The 26,748-nt window shown below is 40.2% G+C and overlaps 1 protein-coding gene across 1 annotated transcript in view; it reads left to right on the forward strand.

The window, feature by feature from the left end:
* Nucleotides 1-26,748, forward strand: part of WDFY1 (WD repeat and FYVE domain containing 1) — a 47,623-nt gene continuing 20,875 nt past the window's right edge. Inside the window, exons 1-4 of the mRNA XM_004457374.2 lie at nucleotides 1-330; nucleotides 13,017-13,084; nucleotides 18,376-18,449; nucleotides 24,584-24,638. Of these exons, the coding sequence (XP_004457431.1) occupies nucleotides 194-330; nucleotides 13,017-13,084; nucleotides 18,376-18,449; nucleotides 24,584-24,638 (334 nt within the window). The 5' untranslated portion in view covers nucleotides 1-193. The remainder of the gene's footprint in view (nucleotides 331-13,016; nucleotides 13,085-18,375; nucleotides 18,450-24,583; nucleotides 24,639-26,748) is intronic.

Below are 26,748 nucleotides of genomic sequence, written 5' to 3' on the forward strand. Positions count from 1 at the left end.
CTGTCCCGGCTACGTAATTCTGGAGGCACGTCTTCCCCACGCAATACGGGCGCCGAGGCGGCAGCACTCGAGAACTTACGGCGGCGCGGCGCCCACGCGGCCCGGGTAGCCGGAGGGAACCCGGCGCGTCCCCGCCCGCCCCGCCGTCAGCTGATGGGCCGCTCGCCGCGGAGGTCGCCGCCGCCGCGCGAACATGGCGGCCGAGATCCACTCCAGGCCGCAGAGCAGCCGCCCGGTGCTGCTGAGCAAGATCGAGGGGCACCAGGACGCGGTGGCGGCCGCGCTGCTCATCCCCAAGGAGGACGGCGTCATCACCGCCAGCGAGGACAGGTAGCGCCGGCGGGTCGCGCGCGGGGTCGAGCTGCGACGCCGGCGGCCCTGGCTCCGGCCGGCGACGAGGTGTGGGGGCGCTGGGGCTCGCTGCCGCGTTCCTCCCCGCGGCACGGCGCCCCTTCGGTCCGCGGGGTTCCCCGACTCCTCCCGCCACCCGCGGGCCCTCCAGTCCCGGCTCCGGCCGCGCCCCTCTGGCCCAGGACCCCCGCTCCCTCCGGTCTCGGACCCCCGCCGCGCCCCTTTAAGCTAGACGCCATCCCCATCACGCCCCTCTACCCCGGGACCCCCACTGCATCTCTGTAGTGCGGGACCCCTCGTCTGCACCGGCCCGACTGGGACCCTCGACCTCGCGGGGAACCGTTAAGTCTGAACCCCCGCTCTACCGCGCCCCCCTCGCCTGAGGCCCCGCCCCCTCCAACGGCGGACCCCACCCCACCCCCTGTGGCCGGGATCCCTGTTCCCCCCGCGCCGCTCCTGCCTTCCAGGACCCCCGTCCCGGTCCTACGGACTGGTCTGCCCGGCTACTCCGGGCGCTCGGAAGTGTCCCGACCTCGAGGGCGCTCCTGGGCCTCCGCGGGTCAAGCGCAGCCTCTGGGAGACTGGAGGCGCAGGCCGGGCTACCCGGGCCCCCAGATTGGGACTCCCTCCCTCTCAGCTCTCTTTGCCTCACACCTCCAGGGGCTTTCACTCGCACCCTTCCTGCTCTTCTCTCCTTGCTCTGGGGCTCTCTTTCCCGGAATACCAGGCCCCTAGACCAGTTATTTTGCCACAGATAATAGAACCACCTGAACTTTTACTTACTGAAAAGCTTTTCCAAAAAACCACTCACTTCTTAAAAATACTTACATGTATTTCTTTCAAAGGACATTTTAAAAAATCTCCACCATTACCGGAAAACCAGTCTCACTTGCAAGAAGAATAAACCCATAACTGTTAAAATAAAACACGTTAGCACCGGGAGTGATCTCTTTCTGGTGCCGAGACCATCATGCATTGGATGGCGCTCACTTGGGGAAACGCTCATCTGGTCAATTTTCTCATTTTACCAAGAGGAAACTGAGGCCCGTGGTGGTAAAGCTAGTTATTCTGAATCAGAGAGATACTAGTGAAGCCAGAAGCGCAAATCTGGACGCTCCATCCCAGCCCTCTGTCTTGGAAGAGCAGTTTGATTGGACTGAAGTCATTTTATCATTTGTTTGAAAACTTTCTGGATTTTCAGTGGCTTTGTTGTGTGAATTTGCAGGAAGTGACTGATGTTTATTGAGCGAAACCGTTTCTTTGGTACAATTAACAATCTTAAAGGGTGATGTAACAAAGTTAAAAGGCTTTCTGGGAAGATGAAAAGTACTGATCTTTTCTTAAAGCGGAAGGCATAATTTAGCCTTTTGCAATCCTGTCTTTTGAAGTGATATTGAGGGCCTTTTCTGAATGAGAAGAGAAAACCTGAAGCCCCCAGTTCCTCTGTGACCTTCACATTTTGTTTTTGAGTGAGCTTCTGCCTTTTTCCTCAGCTAGAGCCTGAGCTTACATGTAGCATCTGTACCACTGTACTTTTAGCAGACCTGGGACAACGTGGGGTGATAGGTAGGACTGGGCAGGAAGAAAATGGGGGAGACACAGCAGGGTGGTTGAATCACAGGGAGGAAATGGGAATGAAAAAGAGGCAAAGGGCAGAATAACGATCTTTGCATGATATGAATATAATTTAGGTGCAAACAACACTACAAAAGTTAGCAGTCTTTACTCAGTAAAATATTTTATTCATGACTCATGTTTTGGGTAAATTGCTGAGTTTTAGAGATTCCTGGGCGGGAGCAGTGCTGATAACTGTTTTATGGAAAGTGATTACATAGCTGCTCTGGGACTGAAACCCTCTGGGGGGTGGGGGGCCTTGGATCAGCTCATTTTTCACTTGGGCAGCACTGTACTGCAGTGCCCTGGTATATTGTTGGACTGTGTGAGGGTTAACGCCTCGGGTTTCTATTTTGTGTTTCAGGCCCATGGAACTTCCTTGAAAGAAGGAAAATCTTTTTAGTAGGCACCACACTTTATGGAGATTCTATCGAAGCACATGACTTTTTCTGTTGTTTTTGGTGGTGGTTTGTTTTTAAATTGTCGTAAATATGTGTGCCCCCCTTCCACCATTTATTCAGTGGTTTATTCAGAAGTACTGTATTTATCGAGTGCCAGGCCCTGGGGATCCAACAGGGATCAAAAGCCATAGTATGCGTCCCAGTATAGTTTCTTTTTTTTTTTTTAAGATTTATTTTTTATTTATTTCTCCCCCCTCCCCCCAGTTGTCTGCTCTCTGTGTCCGCCTCTATTCTTGTCAGCAACCCGGGAACCTGTGTCTCTTTTTGTTGCGTCATCTTGCTGTGTCAGCTCTCTGCATGTGTCGGGCGCCATTCCTGGGCAGGCTGCACTTTCTTTCGCACTGGGCGGCTCTCCTTACGGGGTGCACTTCTTGCGCGTGGGGTTCCCCTACGCGGGGGGGGGGCACCCCTGCGTGGCAGGACACTCCTTGTGCGCATCAGCACTGCGCATGGGCCAGCTCACCACATGGGTCAGTGCACCCTGCATCCAGAGTGCTGGGAAGACACAGTTCCTGGGTGGGGGTGGGGCTAACAGGAAGGCCTCCCTGGAGCTGGTCTTGGTGAATGAGGGAGTGTCCGTATGAAGGCAGGAGGAATTGACGTCCCTGTCCAGGTAGATGGTGAGGACAGGAAGGAGTATTGAAAGGTAAAGAACCACAGTTATTTGTAGGTGACAGGAGCAAAAGATGTGTGGATGGCCATGGCAGGAAAGTTCCAAGTTGAAAACATTCTAAAAGGCAAAAGCGTTTGGTTTGTTTTGGGTAACTTGAGTGTGAAATCTCATTTGGTGCTTAAACTTAACCTGAATAGATGAGACTTTATATAATCTTTATCCCACGCAGCATTAATATCCATCTGGTTTTTTGTAGAAATAGCAATGTATTTAATTGCAGATGCTATCCCAGGCCCCACTGAAAAGTGATGGAATATATGGCTATATGCATTGTATTGCAATCACTATTTGACAGGTCAGGAAATTGAGGCACAAAAAGATGTTGAAGTAACTGCCCAGGGTCACATAGCAAGTAAGTAATAAGACTGAGATTTGAATCCAGGTCTGACTCTGAGACCCTGGTTCTTTCCTTAATGCACCCTATCTCTTTACAAATTTGGAAAAACTGAGACTAGGTAGTATCATCAGCAAGTATCTACTCTGGCAACAAGTGTAAAATGCTGAGATTCTATCTTTTACTACAATTCAGTTATCCTTCCTTTCTATTAGTTTTTAGGGTTTTTAAAAAATGGGCTTGGAACTTTCTTCTGCTTTAATGCTCAGAAAGGTAACTTTTAACATTTAAAACAGGGTCCAACTTATGTTATTTCATTTTATAAAAGCTAAAAGCAGTCAAGAACTAGCTGAGAGCATTTTGAGAGGAAAAGTGAAGGAATGAGAGTTGCCCTCAATTTAGTGTCCATTATTCTAAACTCTAGGCCAGTGGTTCTCAGCCAGGGGTGCTTTAGTCCTCCAGGGGATATTAGGCAATGACGGGGAGTATGTTTGGTTGTCACAACTGTGGGAGCAGTGCTCTGGGCATGTAACAGGCAGACGCCGGGGATTCTGTTGAACACCCTCCAGTACCCTCCAATGCTCAGGGCAGCTTCCTACAACCAAAGGTTATCCGGCCCCAAATGTTGATATTTCTGTGGTTGAGAAACCCTGCTCTAAGCTTAATGTATTTATTTGTTGGTTCTCTCTAAAACTGTGGTTCTCAAACTTGAACATTGATCTGAGTCACCTGGCGGTGATGTGTTAACCAGGGCAGTTTGTTAACACATGGATTGCTGGGCCCCACCCACAGAGTTTCTGATTCTATAAATCTGGGGTGAGGCCTGAGAGTTTGCATTTCCAGCAGGGCCCTAGGTGCTGCTGCTGCTGGTCCTCAGACCACACTTTGAGAACCACTGCTGGACTTCTGGATGAGGAAGTTGTCTCTGTGCTCACCTAGGTTGACTCACTGTGTTTTCATTGTTAAACTCTTTTTTTTCTTTTTGCCAGCTTCTGGGATGTGTTTGTCTACGGTCATTCACACATACCAACTTATTTCCCAATAAAACAAAGTACATAACACAGAACTAATTACAAATAATACCCCCTAAAAACTATTAAACCCACATGGAATATCAAAGGATCATTCTGTCATACCTGGTGTCTTGGAAATTAAAGGTTGTGTCATGAGCATAGGGTCTGGTTAGAAATCTTCAGGGGTTATTGGGCTGTGAAGAGCTGCTGTGAAGTACTCCTTCGTACTCATTCATTTCTATTTTGTTGGGAGTAATTCCCTTAAGTTCATTTATTTAAACTTTATCCTTCCAGAAAACCCAAGATTATATATATATATATAAGATTTATTTAAAACCTCCCTCCCCCGTGGTGTTTTGTGCTCGCTATCTGCTGTGTCCATTTGCCGTGTGTTCTTCTGTTTCGGCTTGTCTTCTCTTTAGGCAGCACCAGGAACTGATCCTGGGACCTTCTGGAGTGGGAGAGAGGCGCTTGATCTCTTTTACCTCCTCAGCTACCTGGTCTGCTGCCTCTCTTAATTGTCTCTCCTCTGTGTCTTTTTTTGTTGTATCATCTTGCTGCACCAGCTCTCCATGTGGGCCAGCACTCCTGCATGGGCCAGCCCTCCACGCAAACAGCTCACCTTCACCAGGAGGCCCCGGGAATTGAACCCTGGGCCTCCCATATGGTATATGGGAGCCCAATCACTTGAGCCGCATCTGCTCCCCATAACTTAATATTTTAAATTTTAGTGTAGAGTTGCCTGAATTTTGGAGCTAGAATTTTTGAGTAGGCAAAGTATAAGAATGATAAATTCCTGAAATTTCCTTAACCCATTTCTTGAATCAATACAGTAGGACTGTCTTTCTATTCAGGAAACTCAGTCATAAATTTAGAAATTTTGAATCACAGCTGTCACTTTACTGCTGGGGAAAGAGAAAATGAGACTCTACGTTCAGACTAGAACTGAACATGGTGAAAAAGCAAGAACTAATTCCCCTAACAGGCTTGCTTTTTGGACCTCTTTGCTGTGGACTGCACCAAGAATTTAGACAGTCAGTTGATTGAAGGGTAGAAGTTTTAAAAGGTAAAAACTTCATTTTAAAGCCTTTTAATTAAGGCTCTAGGCCTGATGTCATCATTTTTGCATTTTTGAGAAATAGAGTTTGGAGATAAGCATGCTTATCTACTCTTGTTTTGGGTGCCTATAGGCCAAAATTTAGTTCCCCAGGAAACTTAATTTTTTTCTGTTGTAAGTTGGGCAAAGGCATATCTGACCTGTTTTAAAAAGTTTTAGGGTGTTGCATTTAGGCTGGTAAACAATAAAGATTATAGAAAAACAACTTTAAAAATATTTTTGGTAGCTGCTGCTTTTTGAATATATATATATACCAGATATTTGCTTTAATATATTTGTTTCCTCTTCAGACATTTCTAAGCAATTCAGATTTTAAGGAAAATGTATATTTAAAAATTGTTCATGTGGAAACAATCCTAAATAAAGTACTGTACTTAGGGGATACTTGCCATAGCTGGAAGTTGTTAGTTTTTACAGAAAATCAGGGTGTTAGCCTCTGTATTTCAGGTGTAACATAATGACTAAAAGTAGACTCTTTAATTTGCTTTATAAAGTAAATTGAAGAAGTGGGAAGGAAGAAATCTAGATGGAACTGCCTTTTGATTCCTCTATTGTTATACTGGTCCTTCAATGCTACTTTTTTTCCCCTTCAGTACAGTTGTTAAGATCAGAGACAGAATGACAAATTTGAATCCCAGGCATGTGACATTGGGCAAGTTACTTAACCTCTCTGTATCATCTTTTCTAATCTGCAAAATGGGGATAACAATAGTACCTACTGCAGAGTGTTTTGTGAAGTTACATGAAGTAATAGATGTAAGACACATAGAACAGGGCTTGTCACAGAGTAAGCACCATATAGGTTATTATTTTCATTCCTATTTATTTTCCCTTTAATAATTTTAATCTCATCCAAAGCTAACGATGTCTCAGCTGTGTGTGTGTGGATGTGCACATGTGTATAAATTAATATTTTCTGCCCCAAACAATACCATTTGGGCGGTCATTTACAAACCTTCATCTTTATAACATCTGAGCCCCACCCTTTCTTCATGTCATGTCAGTCCCATTAGTTTTCCTTTGGGAATCTTCCCCCTGCTGTGTTGGGGGTCCCTGAGAACATGCCCAGGTTGAGTAATTGCCTTGGAGAACTCATAGGCCTCAGTATATAGAGGGACTTACAGTTATGATTCATTACTGCCAAAGAATACAAATCAAAATCAGCAAAGGGCTAGTGGGTGAAGCCCAGGGGAAACCAGGTACAAACTGTCCCTGTGGAGTCACGCAGGATATGCTTCATTCCTCCTGCATTGAATTATGACATATTGTCTACCAGAGAAGTTCATTAGAGACGCAGTACCCAAGGTTTTTTCCTGGAGCTGGTCATGTAGGCGCCTTCTGCCTAGCACGTATCAAAATTCCAGTCTCCCAAAAGGAATGCAGGTGTTTGGCATAAATGACATTTTTTTCTTTGTCCAACCAGTTAAGGCACAGGGAGCCACTCTTGTGAGTTGGGGAATGTTGGAAAGGCTCCTGAAATCCTAGTTTCCAGATGGCAGCCAAGGGCCACCTTTGCAAGCGGGCCTTTCTAAGAATCTCTGTGGCACGCCTTTTGTGTTAATGCTGCTGCACAGCTGCCCATTACCAGTGTCTGGCCTCATGATCTTTTCCCTCTTGATTATAACAGCAGCCTGTTTACTGGCTTCCCCAGAGTCCAGGAGTGCATGCCCTACTTGAGTCTGTCCTGCCAAGCTCATATCTCTGACTCTGCTTTAATCATGACTTTCCCCTGCCCCGCCCTTTCATTAACTGGTTATTTCATTTTGTCTGTAAAAGGACTTTGGGGACCCCATGACTTGCCCCTGCCCAGTTTTATTTCCAGCTTTAAAGCTGGCTTCTAAGTGTTCTTTGATGTACAATAAAGCCAATACACCCTCTGTCCTATTTCCCACCTACATGCCCTGCTCTTGTTAACAACCCTCACCAGGGCCTGCCTCCTTTCCCCCTCTACCATATTCAAATCCTTCTTCATCTTCTTGGTCCAGTTCAAGTTCCACTAAATAATTCTGCCCAGTCCATCAATCTCTCTTTCTAATCTTTCTTCTCTACTTGTATGTTTTAATTATTATGCTTAATCCTTTACAGTCAGATATTATTTACTGTTGCTTCATGCTTGTTTATCTTTCCAAATAGTCTGTACCTATAGGGAGCAGGTCACATTGCAGAAAGATGTTTTAAGTGAAAGGTTGCCTGTCTAGATTTTTTTTTCTCTTCTCACATCACCTTTATATTTGATTTACCTGCCTTCCATCAGAGTGTCCAGTTACAAAGACTAGTGAGGTGTAGGTTGTTCATGGAGTGGAATCAGTGTTGACAGGGTGGGAGATATATTTTGTTTTCCAGGTTATAGTTTATAAGAGACACTGCTTAGTATGGAATTCCTGGGCTACCTGCTCTGCTACCTGTGGTGCCCCTAACAGGCTTCTTACTGTGTGCTTGACTAATCCCTTCTTGTCTTTTGGGACACATTTTAAATACCATCACTTCTGGTGAAATCTGCCAAATCCCCCAGCCCACCACACCCAGTCACTACTTCTTAACATTAACCTACTCTTTTACTATTCCCATAGCTCTTTCTGCATTATATAATTATTACTTGTTTACATGTTTGTCTTCTTTAATGGAATGATGAACTACGTAATGTCCAGGCCTGTATTTATTAATTTTTAATTTCCTAACAGCTATAACTGTATAGCTTGTAGTCTCTCAAATGTTAGTTTAAGTGAATCAGTAAACAAATTAATGGCATGTTAGGAATAGAAGCATGTAACAAAATTTTAAAATAGGTTACTTGTTCTTTACTACCTCAAACTGCCTCTTTGAAACTTTAAAAAATAACGTCAGTGTTTCATAGACCCTTTATTGGAGCTAATCTATCTAGATTACTCCTGCTCTTTAGGGATGAGTCGAAACCTCCTTGGTGGCACAGGGCCACAAAAATCATTTTGATGCGAACAGTGAGAAGATAACAGCAAGAATGGTTTCCTGAGTAAAAAGAAATTATCTGCAAGTAGGAGATCAACCATCTGGCTTTTGGAAAGGCATCATTTGTTTGGGGGCTGGTGCAGATGCTGGAACCATTCAAGTGGACTTCTGATATCTTTAAACTAGCCACCTGGATAAAAGGCTGCCTCTGATGAAATCCGCAATCTGATATTCCTCATCTGCATGGCCCTTGGAAGCTGTCCAGTATTCCTTCCCTAGATTGTAAAAGGGGATGGAATTTTTCATTTTTCTTAGGCAATCTAATATTCATCTATAAAAAGAGAGTGGTTTCTCTACCTTTTAGTTTAGATAATCAATTCAGTAAAAACCTAGTGTTTTTCCCGTTTTGTTGCCAGTGGAGGACTTCTTTCTGTAGCAGGAATGAAGAGGTCAGAGTGCAAGAGGCTTAGCTGAAAGGAAATTGCTATTTATTTAATAAAAGCAGATTACACAGATGGCCATTTATTTTCCTCACCCTTTTAGGCTAATATCTTAATGTTCTAGAAACCACTCACAGTATCAGTTATACATTTCTGTCTGTATCCCCTGGAGGTACTATCAGACTAGAAAAAAATATCGTTTGTTGTAGGTGGCAGAAACTTTTGAGATTTACCAAGATGTGAAATAGTATCAGCAACCCTAAAAGAGTGACCAGAACGTCAGATTTCCTCAAAATTACCATTTGCCTATTATTTAAAAAAATATCGTTTGCTGTAGGTGGCAGAAAGTTTTGAGATTTACCAAGATGTGAAATAGTATCAGCAACCCTAAAAGAGTGACCAGAACGTCAGATTTCTGCAAAATTACCATTTGCCTATTATTTAAAAAAAATCAGGCCTTGGGCTTCATTTGTAACATGTTGTATTCTCTGTACTCTTTTTAATTGATTAATTGAATAATCCCTTATATCAGTTTGCAATTAATAATGGTTAAATTGCTTTTATTCAGCCCTTTGTGGATGAAATAGGGTGTTTTGAGAAATTTTAAAAGATATATTGGGAAGCGGACTTGGCCCAGTGGTTAGGGCATCCGCCTACCACATGGGAGGTCCACAGTTCAAACCCTGGGCCTCCTTGACCTGTGTGCAGCTGGCCCATGCGCAGTGCTGATGCGCGCAAGGAGTGCCATGTCACGCAGGGGAGCCCCATGCACAAGGAGTGCTCCCCGTAAGGAGAGCCGCCCGGCGTGAAAGAAAGTTCAGCCTGCCCAAGAATGGCACCGCACACATGGAGAGCTGACACAACAAGATGATACAACAAAAAAGAGACACAGATTCCCAGTGCCACTAATAAGGACAGAAGTGGTCACAGAAGAACACACAGCGAATGGACACAGAGAGCAGACAACTGGGCGGGGGGGGGGGGGGGGGGGGGGGGGGGGAGAGGAGGAGAGAGAAATAAAACAAAAATAAATCTTAAAAAAAAAAAAAGATATATTAAGTCAGTATTTTGGGTGAGATAGAACTTGGCCTTATGACTTAGGAGAAATACTTGTGTGCTTGATTTTCAAGGTAATCATGTTTGAAAATAATATGTATTGTCCTGAATGTATGTTCTCATGGAACTCCAGGTTTAAAAACGGTATTGATGACCACTCCTGGAAAATGCCTCCTGGTGTGAAGGCCAGTGCTTCTCAGAAGAGAAATCATACTTTGCATCTTTTATCCTCTTTAGAGAGTGGAATTTTTTTACACTGAAAATATTAGACAAAGTAATTCTTTCAGTGCCTCTGTGCTGATTACAAGGACAGTGTTTAATTATTGACTTGTTGCTGCTTAGTGATGGGGAAGTCAGCTGTTTGCCTAATTCTCAGAACACCACAGCTTTTCTCGGGGGGCCCTGACAAGCAGCCAAAGTTGCTGTTTTCCTCACAGGTGTATTCCCTTCTCAGTGTTTGTCCTCCCCTTGTCTACTTCCTCACCTGCCCAGTCTTATGCAAGGGTAGTATCTAATTTATTATTTCTTTAGCCTAACATTTCATAAACATTTTCTCACAGTTTCATGGTCTTCATTCCTATTTTTAAATACTGTATAAGCTGTTGAATTAACCCATTTCATTATTAAAATTTTTTTCCAATTGTTTATTTCTTTGAATAATGCTCATGAGAGCTCTTTTTTATGTGTAGTTTTTGTTTTTTTTCTATTAATTAATTTCTTTAAGTCAAGCCTGCAGTTCCTGAGTCAAAATTTATCACGGTTGTTTTTATTGTTGTTGTTAAAACTGGGATTGAGAGAGAGGGAAGGAGTAACGATATGGAGCGAAATTCTTGCCAAAGAGTGACTGCTAATTTACACTGCTGACAAAAAGATATGAGGGCCTCAAGAATGGCATTTATCATTGTTTTGTTTCTTTGATTATCCCTGCATAGCAATACATTTTTAAAAAACATTTAGTCTGAAATAGTAAAATAAATCGGATTCAACTTGGGTATTTCATATGGAAAATAGATGGATTATCTACCATGCTGAACAACAATAGATAAATAAGGTAAGGTAGCGACATGTGTGCAGTATACTTACATCTATATAACATAGGCTTATGTGGAGATGCCTTTTTTAATCTGTCCATGGAAAAAGTTGCAGCTATATTAAGCCAGGACATCTCTAGGAAGGCAAAGGGGATTGACGGTAGAAGTCCTCCACAGGGATTGTAGCATGGGGAAGCTGGAAAAACATTTATGTAGGTTCTCAAACGACACATTTCCTTTCTAAGTAACTTTTGGAAAAATATCAGACTGTTGTTTTCAAATAATTTAAAATTAGAACTTGGCAAAGAATGAACAAATTGTTTCTCAATTTTGGTTTTAAGGCAAGATTGTTTTTTTAGATTGATGTGGTTTTGGAATATCAAAGAAAATCCATACACTAGAAAAATGGTAGAATAAGCAGCAAGAAGAACATAAAATGAGTTTAGTTGAGTAGGTATAAAGTTGTTGAAATATTAAAGGAAGAAGTAAGCTCTTTTATTCTATCTCAGTGGGAAGAACAGCTTAGACATTCATCTAGACAGAAAATATTGAGGTTTATATAAAAATAAAACTGTAAGGGATGCTGCATTAATATCATCTTGGGAATCTCAGTAATTTACAGGTAAACTATTAACCTGTATTACTGTGTTTGCTTTCAGTTTATGAGTAGTAGATTTTGTTTCCAATAGATTATTTTTAGTCTGTGGAATTTGTTCTTTTTAAATAAGTAGCCCAACTTAAGCCTGTTTTTTTTTTAACCACCATTTACTGGAACATGGAGAAATGTTCTGAACATAACACAAATTCCTGTATTGCTAGTAAAAAGTTGCCACCCTATTTAATACATAGGTTCTTGGGAGTGCCAGAATGTTAGGGGTCAAACTTAATACTGATTTAGTTTAATCTTGGAAGTCGGAGATTTTAACTGTGCGTATGGAAGGGGAAGGGTATGGTTTGAAAAAGAGAAGGAGGGAGTTTCAAGATAGAAGGTGTGAATACAGAGGTGGAGCTGGTCATCAGGGTCAAGCGTTTACTTTGGAACCTGCTTTCTAAGCAAGGATGGTCTTCTCCCTGCCTGGATGTAGCAGACAATTTTAAAATGAAACATCTTAAGGAATAATTTGTCTTGACAAATTGTTTTATTTTTTGAGATAAAACAAAATATTGAATGTTGGGTATTTTGGTCATTTGCCATTTTCCTGCTTATGTACAGGATTTCCTCATGTCCTGTCATGTGCTGATAAAAGCAGAGGCCCAGAGACATGGAGTGGCCTCCTGGGGTTGTGAGGACAGAGCATTATCGGTGAATGAGCAGTGGCGCAGACTCTGCTTTTATCCCACTCTCTCTTCCTTTTTAACTCCCGGTCCTCCAAAAGCCTTTTCTTTTCATTTATGACTACCATGTCATCATCCTCATTTCACTCAGACAGTTAAGCAACAGTTCGCATGATTTGTTTTTACAAATATAAGTGGCTAATTGTTCTCAGTTTTCTTTATGTATCATTGTATAATGAGCATTTTTCATATTATTAAAAAGTATTGGAAATCGGAACTTATAGTTACTGCATAATTTACCATAAATGGTCATACTATAACTTGAAATGTTTATGTCGCCTTTACCTTTTTGCTATTAAACTAATTTACATATAAATTACAAATAAATATTCATATTTTATTATTGGTGTGTATTTGTAAAAGGAGGATTATTGGACCAACGGCCTTTTTCTCCTTTGACATATATTATTAATTAGCTGTTATTAATTTTTAATCTAAGAACAAAGTAGGAGAGGGACAGGTAATTTCAAGTGGGCTTCCTCTCAGAATCTCCTTACTAAGCAGAGGGCCTAGCTCATTTGGTATCTTTGGAAGTACTATCTAGTTGATTAACTTTATAAGGTCAGTTGGGACATAATACGAATTTTTTTAATATTATTTTTTTGTGGTGGAGCACAAAAAAAGATAAAAATACTAAAGACCACTCTTCTTTTCTTTTCTCTACAGAACCATCCGAGTATGGCTGAAAAGAGACAGCGGTCAGTACTGGCCCAGCATTTATCACACAATGGCCTGTGAGTAGCTGAGCTGTTCCACTTGAGGAGAATGTTCTCCTGTCTTTGGTAGACTTAAATTCCAAAGTGTCTGATTAAAAAAATGTTATTAGATTTCACAATGAGTTTCTTAGTTGCCTAATACCTGTGACAGGCTGTGGTAAATTGCAGGAAAACTCCCTTTTCCTTTGCACAGGAAGTTGGGTCTTACTGGCTTAACTGAAGTGAACTTGAGCTAAACTGAAGAAACAAATGAGAAGAAAAAAGACATTGTTTTTCCTCACCCTGGTTTTCTTTGGTTTCTATTTGATATTTTGAAATTGGTTTTTGGCCAGCTTCCATTAGTATTTAGTAATAACTGATACAGTTGAAACTAAAAAGGGCTCTTATTTCCTATGGCTTCATAAGCAGCCTCTTGCTCAACTTTTTACCAGACCTCTGGATGCTTTTGAGATATTTGGTCTGAGGTGGAACACATTCTAACTTAAGAATTTTTGTAGTTTGCAAATAAAACAAATCCACAAGATAAAGCTACAGCATCAAGATTTTAAAACATTACATTTAAATTTTAGCCCCTTGTGCAAGGCTAAGTAGCATACTTTCCTACTTCTTTTCTTCAGGCTTTCTTGAAAAGCCATCATCCTACACCCTTTGTATCTCCCAGGCCCAAACCAGGGGTTGAACCCTGCTATCCCAAATAGCCATACAGAAGTAGGAAGCTAGCCATAGTTGTTAATTGCTAATTTCCTTTCAGTTTTGGTGCTTGATGAGGAATTTGTCTCTGCTGAAGATTTCAATATTCGGAGGACCCCTAGTTAAAGAATAAAGGCTTTTGTGTGTGCTGGATGGTTTGTTACTGAAGACCATTATAAAATTTTCCAAAGAGCTCTGGACACTGTTGACACAGTTCCAGACACTGTTGACACTGCTCATGGCTTGCTTAAGAGTTCTACCAGGGGCTGCAGATTGTGTAGACACAGAGCAGCCAATTACTTAGCCAATTCCAACTAATCACTTGGAGTCATTCTTCCAAGCATCTCCCTTCTCCGTTAGTACTTTCTCACTTGCACATATATTCCAGTGTGCATGCAATGTTTGGATTCTGTCGTTGTTGTCACCAAAATTAACAATTTATCAGAACTTTTATTTGTTCCACCTCCTGCTGACAGCTTGGGCAGGCGGGTCAGCTCTGCCATCTGTCTTGACAGTCGTTCAATGAGAAGTAGACTTTTGGAATAGTGCTATAAATGGTGACTATTAGGAAACATCAAACTTTACAGTAAGTAGCACATTAGAAGGTCTGCCTGAAGACCTGACCATGTTTTATGATCCTCAGCAGTGGTCCCTCCTCAATTTCCATGGCTGCATGGACTGTGAACATCTGCCCTTGGTTTCTCACTCTGAAACATGAAGTGGCCAGTGACTTGGCGATGGTGCTATAGAGCCATTCGACAAATTTACTTTGGGAATTTGGGAGCAGGGCAGTGGTGGGTAGGTTGATCTGGGCCTTCACCCCACTGGAAAAAAAGGGGATGGTTCTGTTAGGCTGGTGAATTTATTGCCCAATGTTCCAGTATTGGTAAATCTTATCACTGGAAATAGCAGCAGCCTGAGGAACTCTTAAGGTGCTAGGGACTGCTTTGTTGTCTTTGTGAAAAGTCAGTTATTGTTGTTATTGCTGCTAATCCTCCCACCGCTTCCTTCCTCCACAGTTCATATTTTGCCTGTGACTTAATCTCCTGAGGTCACATCCTTGAAGTTCATGCTCATTAGGATATGTAGAAAGAGATTGAGGAGGAATTTGTCCTTTGTGTAATTTTACTTACTCTTTGGTCTTGTATTTTCCCCATATATTTAGTACTGCTTTGTAATTAACCTTACTTCCAGGGCACGAAAACCCTAGCAACTGAAAACTAGTATTAGAAGTGTCTGTTCTCTCTCTCTCTCTCTCTCTCTCTCTCTCTCTCTCTCTCTCTCCTTGGCTTTGTCTTTCTCCCTGTTTCCATCCCTTCCCATCTTGGCTTAACTTTCCTCTCCTGAGTGACTGGGAAGAATAGCCACAGCATCTCTGCTCTGGGGGACTGGCACCCACATGTTTATACCAACCCATGTTCAGCATGCTGCTTCATCACCTCCAGTGACTTGACAGTGCTCAATAAAGCAAACTTTAGTATATTTGCTCTATGTAGTCCAATTATGTTTCATAACATTGACTCACATAAAAATAACTTTCAGAATCTGCTTTAACTTAAGAAAAATGGTAAATTTTAGTTTCTGTAAGTATCAGCAATATGCCATATGCTTTTTAAGAATATCATTTTATGAAATCATCACAGCAGCTGGAAGGTAGATATTTTCACCATTTTGCAGATGAGGAAACTGAGGCCAGAATTCCAGTCCAGTCCATTTGTATCCCAAACTATGTTTCCTGCCAGTTATGGGGTAGAGCCACAGACTTCTGCAAAGAGCCAGAAAGTGAATATTTAGGCTTTATGGACCATACAATCTCTAGCAAGGTCTCAGCTCTGCCACTGGGGCATGAAAGCAACTATAAATGTAAATGAGGGAAGCGGACTTGGCCCAATGGATAGGGCATCTGCCTACCACATGGGAGGTCCGCGGTTCAAACCCCAGGCCTCCTTGACCCGTGTTGAGCTGGCCCATGCACAGTCCTGATGTGCACAAGGAGTGCCATGCCACGGCAGGGGTTTTCCCTGTGTAGGGGAGCCCCCTGAGCAAGGAGTGCACCCTGTAAGGACAGCCACCCAGCGCAAAAGAAAGTGCAGCCTGCCCAAGAAGGGCACCGCACACACGGAGAGCTGACACAAGATGATGCAACAAAAAGAAAAAACAGATTCCCAGTGCCGCTGATAAGGATGGAAGCAGTCACAGAAGAACACATAGCAGATGGACACAGAGCATACAGTTGGGGGTGGGGAGGGGAGAGAAATAAATAAAAAAATAAAATAAATCTAAACATAAATGAAAGAGCATGGCTGCTTTAAAAAAACAAACAAACTTATGCCCAAAACAGACAGTGGACTGGATTTGACACCTGCCCTTATCTAGAGTCTTAAGCATGATTTTGAACTACAGAGATACCTTCTTAAAAGGCCACTGATTGAAAGATGCATCATTTTTTTTTGGTTTGCTCATAAAACTAAGTGAATATCCAAAGCATTTAAAAAAAATTAGTTTACACTGCTTATCTCATGAAATGCTTCCCTTCTGGGAAAAAAGCCAGGGTATTTTTATATATAAAACAAAGTAGGGAAGCTTTTTTTTTTTTTTAATGTAAGAATTCTTTAGCCTCATAAAATGATTCAACACATTGAAATTTTTTAACTAAAGGGAGAGGTTTGCATACTTATGTACAATTTGTTATAGGATTGAGCATAAAAGATATTGCAAAGAAGTTTAAAACTAACCCACTAAGATTTAGTACCTTCTTTCAAAGGTACTAAAAGAAAAGTGATGACAGTGAATCTTTGAAATCATCAAACCATGATTTGATAGCGCAAAGGTAATTTTATATATGGTTATTAACTCTTGTATGAAATTGTATATATCTTAGCTTTTACAATTCTTAAACACAATTGTTCTTCATAATCTCAAACATTAATATGATGGGTAGGATGACCAAGCTTGTTGTCCCTTATTGTTTCATGTCCAGATGATTACCTGTGGTATCTACCTTTCAATGAAGTAGTCCTCGATTGTGACTAAAACAGTCACGTACCTAGCTGTGGTTTTGCCTTTGGGTATAATACAGTGTTAAAATCTACTTTCTTATTTTGGTGGACAATATCAGCCCGCTGTAGAGAGAGAAGTTTAAACTGAAATATTTTCAAATGGTGCCTTCGCTTATGAAGTTTTTCAGTTTTTGTTACTTTTTATGCATTTTATTTCAAAATAAATTCAAAATGTATTTTTTACCCTCTACCGTACATTTCCTTGTGGTTCCTCCATGGCCAGCTTCTTTTCTCATGCATTCCATTTTCCAAATCACTTTAAATTCTCATTTTTATCAGATGGTGATAACTTAGATTTTTCCTTTCTGGAACTCATTCTTGGCCTATGATTTCTAGAAGAAGCCTTCTAGAACATGGAAGGGAAGAAAATTATATACATGAGAAGAGGCAGGTGCTATCCCAGTCATATGCATTGCTATGGGATAAAGAAAGATGTCTTCACCTGACAACTACGCTTACTACAAATGGGTTGTAAATGTCATCACAAAGGAAAAAATAGTTGACATTGAAAAAAGAAGTAATCTCACAGTGGCTTTCCCAGCTATCTCCCTCTCTCACATATGTCATGGAATAGGAGCACTGATATGGAAACCCTTTTCACCCATTGCAGCTGTGCTTTTACAAAACTTTAATAGGGAAGAGTGGAAGGGAGGGATTGACTTGCTGAGCATTTCCGTAGCATGTCACCCACTGGTCCCCATACTTTTCTGGACTATAGGCAAGATTTTCAGTCATGCCGCCTCCAAACAAAATTATAGAAATAATATAGAAACTTTTTCAAATTAGGATTTTAAAATAGAAGAAATTGTATCATTGAGGTGGAGAAAGTGACCACAGTAATTGCTGAGGGCAGGGAGAGGGAAGAAGAGAGGTGATGTGGTGGCATTTTTGGGACTTGGAGTTGTCCTAAATGATATTGCAGGGTCAGATGCTGGACTTTATATATCCTGCCATAACCCATTGAACATACTGGGGGAGAATGTGAACTACAGTGTAAACTATTATCTATGTGGTGCTGCAGTGCTCCAAAATGTGTTCACCAAGTACAATGAGTGTGCCACAATGATGAGGGAGATTGTTGCTGTGGGAGGAGTGGGGTGGGGGCATGGGGGGGTATATGGGAACCTCATATTTTTTAATGTAACATTTTTTTTTTGTGATGTATGTATCTTCAAAAAAATACAATTTACAAAAATGAGTTGGGGGGTGGGGAGCGGGCTATATGGGAACCTCTTATGTTTTTTTTAATGTTTCTTAATGTAATGTTCTTTGTGATCTATTAACTTTAATTTAAAAAATTTAAAAATAAACTGTACTTTTTCTACTTTTATAAAATACTGAATTTCCACTTTAAAGCCAAAAAGTAAAATAAAAAAATAAAATAGAACAACAGACTTTTAATAATGCTTTTAATTTGTCCCATTATTAAAAAACAAAACATCTTTGCCTTCTTTTTATTTTTTTAACCTAAATCAAATATAGCTCTTTTTTATAATGTGCTTTGAACAAGGATTTAAAATGTTTAGCTGTGCTCTTAATGTGTCTTTGTCTTTCTGGCAGCTCCTTGCTCTGCTATGGCTTACCATCATGATAGCAGACGGATATTTGTGGGCCAGGATAATGGAGCCGTAATGGTAAGTAACTTGCAGATGAATTCATTATATTTATTTTGACCTCCATATATTCACCCATGCTAGACAATTTGAATAAAATTAACTGATGTTTCTATGAGCTGATTATTTGGCATAAAAATGTTTGTCAGTATAGATATTAGAACTAAAAGTGGATTAATTTTAATTGGTTTTTAATTTTAAACTAGTTCCATGAAGCTCAGAGTGCTCTCCCGCTCATGGTTTGGTGCTAAGGCTAGTCCACAAAACACAGGGTGTATACCCTGAATTTGAGACTTGTCAGCCCCCTTCCCTGAGCATGAAGTAGACTGGAGCAGGGAAAGCATGGTGGAGAACCTCTGCTACTGTGTGTGTGCGTGCGTGTGTGCGTGCGAAGAGAGGGAGTGGAGAGAGAAGGGAGGCAAGAAGGAAGGGGGCAGAGCATGAGATTAAAGATCAGCCATTCATTTCATTCATCCAATGACTTATATAACTCGTTAAGGAATTATTTCTCAAATTGTCTGTGTTGAAGGACCAGATTTAAAATTTTTCAATCCAATATAGACTGATTTTTTTTGTGGGTCAAATTATGTAATGTTCAATTCACTATCGACTTGTTTTTATGGGTTTAATTAAATATATGTGTGTTTATGTGTGTGTGTGTATATATAATTGACATATAATTCACAGTGGTTTTTGTTTATTGACAAGATTGTACAGCCACTATCTAATTCCAGAACATTTCATCACCCCCAAAAGAAATCCCAGGTCCATTAGCAGTCACTTCCTATTCCCCCTTCTCTCCACGCCTGGCAACCACCAATCTATGTTCTATTGTTATTATAGACTTGCCTATTCTAGACATTTTATATAAATTGAATCAGACAGTTTATGGCCTTTTGTGTCAGGCTTCTTTCATTTAGCATACTGTTTCCAAAGTTCATCCATATTGTAGCATGAATCAATACTTCATTTCTCTTTATGGCTGAATAATATTCCATTGTATGGCTATACCACATATTGTTTGTCCAGTCACCAGCTGATGGACATGTACGTTGATTCTGCTTTTTGACTATTATGAATAATGCTGCTATGAACATTTATATATAAGTTTTTGATGAATATATGTTTTCAGTTCTATTGGCTGAAATTGCTATGTGATATGGTAACTCTATATATTAATTTTTTCAGGGCTCCAATTTCTCCACATCTTTGCCAGAACTTATTTTCCTTTTTAAATTTTAAAAAAATTTTTATTCTAGCCATCCTAGTGAGTGTATGTGAATGCTATCTCCTTTGTTTTTTCTTTAATTATACTTTATTATTATTATTTTTTAAAGATATTTCTCCCCCTACCCTTGTTGTCTGCTCTGTGTCCATTCACTGTGTGTTCTTCTGTGTCTGCTTGACTTCTCTTTAGGTGGCACCAAGAACTGATCCTGGGACCTTCTGGAGTGGGAGAGACATGCTTAATCTCTTATGCTACCTCAGCTCCCTAGTCTGCTGTGTTTCTTATTGTCTCTCCTCTGTGTCTCTTTTTGTTGTGTCATCTTGCTGACCACTTCTCCACTCAGGCCAGCTTGCCATGTGGGCCAGCATTCCTGTGCAGGCCAGCGCTCCACATGGGCCAGATCTCTGCTTGGGCCAGCTCGCCTTCACAGGAGGCCCTGGGGATCAAACCCTGAACCTCCCCTGAGGTAGGCAGGAGCCAAATCCCTTGAGTCATAGCCACTTCCCTCTCCTTTGGTTTTGATTTGCATTTCCCTTTTGCCTAATGATGTTGAGCATGTTTTCATGTGCTCTTTAGCCATTTTTATTTCTTTGAAGAAATCCCTATTCAAGTTCTCTGCACACTTTTAACGGGGATATTTGTTTTTTCATCGTGGAGTTGTAAGAGTTCTTTCTAAATGCTGGATCTCAGATCTATGGTTTGTAAATATTTTTTCCCATACTTTGGGTTGTTGTTTCACTTTCTTGTTAGGATCCTCTGATGCTCTCAGGTTTTTAATTTTGATAAAGCCCATTTTATCTATTTTTTCCTTGGTTGCTTGTACTTGATTGCCTTATCTAAGATCACAATGATCTATACCTTTTCTTCCAAGAGTTTTATAATTTTAACCATTACATTTAGGTCTTTGATCCATTTTAAGTTAATTTTTGTTTATGGTGTGAGGTCATGATCTAAAGTCATTCATTTTATTTGATAATATCCAGTTATTTCAGCACTGTTTATTGAGAAGACTATTTTTTCCCACATTGAATTGCCTTCGCATCCCTGTCTAAAATCAATTGACCATAGAATATCATAGTTTTACTTTTGGGCTCTCAGTTCTATTCCATTGATCTGTATGTCTGTGTTATGCCGGTACCACAGTCTTGATTACTATAGCTTTGTAGTAAGCGAGTTTTGAAATTGGAAAGTATGAGCCCTCCAACTTTGTTCTTCCTTTTCAGATTGGTTTGGCTATTCTGGGTACCTTACATTTCCTTATGTACTTTTTAGGATTAGTTTGTCAGTTTCTATCAAATAAAAAGGGGCTGTTGGAATTTAATAGACTGCATTTAATCTGTATCTCAATTTGGGGAGTATTGCCATCTTTACAATATTAAATCTTCTAATCCATGATCAGGGGATATCGTTCTAGTTATTTATTTTCCTTCAACAGTGTTTTGTAGTTTTCAGTGTACAAGTCTTGCACTTCTTTTGTTAAATTTATTCCTAAGTGTTTTAATATTCTTTTTTATGTCATTGTAAATGGAATTTCTTAATTTCATTTTTGGATTGTTCTTTGCTAATATATGGAAATATAGTTGATTTCTATATATCAGTCTTCTATCCTGCAACTGTTGACCTCATTTTTCAGCTCTAATAGTTTTTTGTGTGTGAATTCCTTAGGATTTTTCTGCTTAGAAGATCATGACATCTGCAAATAGAGATAATTTTATTTCTTCCTTTCCAATCTGGAGCCTTTTATTTCTTTTTTTTTTTTTTGTCTAAATGCCCTGGTTGAAACTCCAATACTGTTTTGATAAGAATTGGTGAGAGTGGACATGCTTATCTGTTCCTGATCTTGGGATGGAGCTGGGGTGGGGGTGGGGGTGGGGGGGTGGTTAATTCAGTCTTTCTCCCTTAAGTATGATGATGTTAGCTGTGGATTGGTCATAGATGCCCTCTATCAGGTTGAAGAAGTTTCCTTCTAGTTCTAGTTAGTTATTTTTAACCAGTTATTTTGTTAAATGCTTTTTTCTAATTCTATTGAGTTGATTCTTTTTTAAAGATTCTGTTAATTTAGTGTGTTATATTGACTGATTTGCATATATTGAGTGAACGTTTCATTCCTGGGATACATCCTACTTGGTCATGTTAATAATCCTTTTCAATGCTGCTACATTGTGTTTGCTAGTTGTAGTATAATTCTGACTCTACCTGGAATTAGGTCAGGCACCATAGGGTAAGGGCACAGTCCTCCACAAGACTGCCCTCACTTGGGCCTGAGCCACCAGTTCAGGGGTTTCCAGGGTCACCCTTACTTCTGGTCAGTGGCTGCAAATTTAAAGATTCCCACCACTTCTCTGGTTGGAAATTCTCTAGAATGACTCAGAGAACTCAGAAAAGCACTATACTTAGGATTATAATTTTATTTTAGCAAAAAGGTGCAAATAAGAAGGAACCAAAAAAGAGATGTGTAGGGTGAGGTCTGGGAGGGTCCCACGTGAAGCTTCCCTGTCCTCTTCCGTGGAGTCAGGCCATGTCATCCTTTTGGCACACTGACATGTATTACCAGGCAGGAAAGCTCAGGTGAGCTTCAGTATCCAGAGTTTCCATTTGGATTTCATTACATGGGCTTGATGGAGTCAGTGCCCATTAGGGTCAACCCGGTCTCCTGGCCCAGCTCTTCAGGAGGTCGGGCTGATGTTATGGCTCAAAGCCAGACTGGTCTTCCTGGCATAACAAGTCCCCCTTTAAGACCACTGATGGCCTGGCCCCACCTTGATTCCTTTCCATTGTAGTCCAGGGGCCCACCACGAATAACAGAGACCCTCTTATCCCTCCAAAAAGCCAAAGACGTAGAGATTGTCCCTGCCCCTGCCCTCACCCAGGAGCAGCATAAAGGCAAGACCTGTTTTTGGAGGTCAAATTCCTTGCTGTACACTAGTATTTTGGTGAGGATTTTTGTGTCTCCATACACAAAGGAGATTTCTCTGCAGTTTTCTTGTGTTGTCTTTCTTTGGTTTTGGCTCTAGGGTAGTAGTGATTTCATAAAATGAGTTGGGAAGTATTCTTTATTGCTTTTTTGAAAGAGCTTTTGAATGCTTAGGTTAATTCTTCTTTAAAATCGGTAGAAATGTAAAACTATCTGGTCCTGGGCTTCCCTTTGTGGGAAGTTTTTAAATAATTTGTTTAATCTCTTCTACTTATTATAACTCTATTCAGATATTCTCTTTCTTCTTGAGTCAGTTTTTGTAGTTTGGGTCTTTCTAGGAGTTTGTCTATTTCATATAGGTTTTCTAATTTGTTGGCATACAGGTGTTAATATGTTCCCTTATAATCCTTTTTATTTCTGTAAAGTTTGGTAATAATTTCCCTCTTTCATTCCTGATCATAGTATTAATAATTTGTATCGACTTTTTTTCTTTGTCAGGCTAAAGGTTTGTCAATTTGTGGATCTTTTCAAAGAATCAATTTTGGTTTCATTGACTTTCTTTTATTTTTCTACTCTTTATTTCAACTCTAATCTTTATTGTCTGTTTCCTTCTGTTTGCTTTGGGTTTCGTATGCTGGTTTGATATTTTTGATGTTAGATTCTACAATGTAAAAACCCACTGACTTCATACTTGGATATCATAGCAATATTAAATTGCTATAGAAGTTTCTGAACACTAAGCACATTAAAGCTACAAAGTGTAAACCAATGCAGTGAGTACAGTGATAGAGATATACACAGGCAGGGTACCTGAAGCTAGCTTGAGATAGCCAAGGCTTCTTAATTGGCTAAAGTCATAGAGAATGGGTAGGTGTTAACCAGGCAAAGAGTAGAGAAGGACTTCCAGGCACGAAGGGTAGTACAAGTAAAATGGCACAGTGTTGCAGCATTAAACACCTAAGGCTGAAATGGCAACTGGAGTAGGTCAGACAGAGCCTTGATCTCAGAGACTTCCAGAGCATTAGGTGTCACACAGAAGGCTAATTGTGGACAAAGCAGACATAGTCCCTGCTCTCAGGGAGCTTATGCCCTAGTGCCAGTGACAGATAATAGACAGGTAAACCAGTAAAAGTCAAATTACCATAAACCCATTTTATCATGTGTTAGCAATTGATCTGCTGATCTTCCACCCAATGCAGATGGGGATGTACAATACTGATACCTTTTGGTGCTTTGTAAAAACAAGATGGAGAATAAGAAATTCTTATTCCTTTGTGTTTTTTTCCCCCTGAATTTGGTCAGTTAATGGGTCATAATATCCCGGTTACTGATAGCCCTCAGATTTATAAAATTAGCATTCATCTGTAGAATACTTAATTAGTGCTTTTACTTCAGAATTTTGTTTTATCTTGTCAGTTTTATGCAGATGCTTATTTTTCTATTAAAAAAGAATTTACTTTTAGTTTTTTCCAAGTTAGAAATTATAGAATATTTAGAAAAAAATACAGAAAATTTAGAGTACAAAAGAAGAAAATCACCCGATCTCTAAATTTCCTTTTTTCCCCATGTTTGTATAATAAATATATATAATTTCTTCCTTTATATTGCTAAACGACAATAAGCGACAACTGAGAATTCTGTTAATAAGTTTTTGCAGTTTTGCTTTCTCTGTATCATCTTGAGGAGTTTTTAGTGTAGCCAAGAAAGCCAGATTAACAGAATACTTCCTTTGTAGTTAGGAGAAGGAATACAAAGTGCTCACTTGTGGGGGAAAAACTGGTCAGAAATGCTGCACTGGTCAGCAGCATTTCCTTTATTCAGTCTGGCCCCCGAAAAGAAATGGTGGCCTGAGGACAGGGTTGATGAAAGAAGCAATTCATGTCATTCATACAATAGCTCATCTTAAGTCCGGAGTCTTATGATAAACCAGTTTTGGAGCTCACTTCATTTTGAAATTTAAGTTCCTTTTACTTTTTAAACCATAACTGTTCTTGTTATATGTTTTTACTTTAGGAATTTCATGTTTCTGAAGATTTTAATAAGATGAACTTTATCAAGACCTACCCAGGTAATTATAATGGAATATACATCTCACACACATATACACACAAAACTATAACACTGTCTCATGATCAAAATTAGGTTTTCATTTTAACTTTCTAGTTTTGTTACCGTAATCATTTGAGACCTTGTTAGCTCTTCAGGGTTCTTTATCATTCCTCCCCTGCTTATTGGCATTGAAAATTATATATAATATTCCATTTGGATGCATTTATCAGATTTAATTTAAGCATTCTTCTATTATGGACATGTGTGCTACTTTCATTTTTTTTATAACATATGCTGTAATAATAATATACTATGCATATGTATGTGTGTATGTGGTATATCTGTAAATGTGTGTGTCTTAGGTATATATCCTTGGCTGTTACTCTGACTCTAGCTGCAACTCTGATTACTGCCTTAGGGCAGATTCCTAATTGTGGAGTAATTGGGTCAAACATTATAATAAAGTTTTTTAATGCTCTTGATTTCTTTTGCACATTGCTCCCAGCCAGAAAAATCCCTTGAGTAGTGGTTGAGAGTGCCTGCTCATTTAGTCTTTACAACATTGTTACCTTTTAATTATTTTGCCAGCTTGAGAGACAAAATTGTTCTCAACTTGTAAATTATTTAGACTTTATTTAATGTTGACCATTTGTCATGACCATGTCTCTCTTCCCATATTCCCAGGAAGTTGTAGTGTTTTTCTGATTGATTTTAAGAGCGTTTCACTATAAGCCTATTATTACTTGAAATCTGTGGCATATATATTTTTTCCAGTTTTTACTTTGCCCTGTAATTTAGATATTTTTGAACTTAACAAAAGCAAGTTCCTAACGTTAACTTTAGATTGAAGTTGTAAAACCAAAACAATCTGATTAAGTTATGGACTCCATCTGACCAGTTCAGACTTTGCCTCAAGGAATAATAATCAGTCTTATTTTATTCACCCTATTTTTAAAGTAAATTTATAATTTTTTATAATTTATATTTCATGGTATGGATAAAGTTGAAAATTAAAGTCTAGATGGTTTAAGTATATTTTTGTTCATCTTTGTGAGATTTGGCTTAGTAATAGGATACAGGAAGAATATTTTGAAATTTTAATTAGAAGACGAAATTGCTTTTCCCTAGGTATATTTAAATTAGAAAAGTGATACAGTGACAATATATATTTTTAGAAAGAGACAGTATTCCTATTTTATTGAAACAAATCACTTATAAAATTGCTGTCATTTAAAAATATCTGCAAGCAACTTGACATTCCCATAAAGAAATTTCTACATATTCAAATCTGAAAGAGAGTAAGGTAAGTGGTCAGTGGTGGCCCCTAAGAGTCATGGACCCCCAGGAAACTACAGTCCTGTACTGAAAATATTCCAGGAGGCTCCCATCTTTGCTGAATGGCAGTTGGGGACTTCATTGTCTGAGCTTGTGACAGGACACGACAAGAACTCTTGGTGATGCTCATAAATGCTGCCTGGGACACCACTGTGTGGTGGTTAAGGCGAGTTCATAATCTCTGGCTCATTTGAGCCTTACAACATTGGTAGTTAGGGCCGTTTTACAGATGATGCTCTGAGAAGGAACAGGTGGCTATCCCAAGGTCACACAATTGCTTGTGCACCCAAACTGCAGTTTTCTGACTGGGACAGGCCTTGGCACAGAGTAAGCATTTGATAAAAACTAGTTTTCGCTCTTTACAGAGCAGCTCTGTCTCTAGTACATGAATCCCACACTCTCAAAACCAGTCTGGCTCTGGGAATAAGGCCGCATCTCTGAGCCCAGCTAAGGCAAGTTGAAGATAGACCCGAGTCCCGCAGAGTGCCCAGGCCAGCCAGAGTCTCACAGGCAGTAGGGGCTCAAGGACGGGCCAGAGCCAGCAGGCGCCAGCCGGGGGCCCGCTGTGTCCACCCTGAATGTTACGGCCAGGAGGACATGGGCTTGGACCCCACCTGCCCTGCCAGCGGGTGGCTACTTGTTGACAGTACGTTTTAACTGGAGTGTGTTGGTCAGTGAAACTGTTTTGTGATCATGAATAGCACTTTCCAATCTTGCATTGATTCATAATGTACAGTTATTACAGTGTTTTACTACTAGTATTTGAGCTACCTTTTAAAAAGTCAAACGACAAA

The sequence above is a fragment of the Dasypus novemcinctus genome, chromosome 7 (genome assembly GCF_030445035.2).
Source record: "Dasypus novemcinctus isolate mDasNov1 chromosome 7, mDasNov1.1.hap2, whole genome shotgun sequence".
In the NCBI taxonomy this organism is placed as follows: domain Eukaryota; kingdom Metazoa; phylum Chordata; class Mammalia; order Cingulata; family Dasypodidae; genus Dasypus; species Dasypus novemcinctus.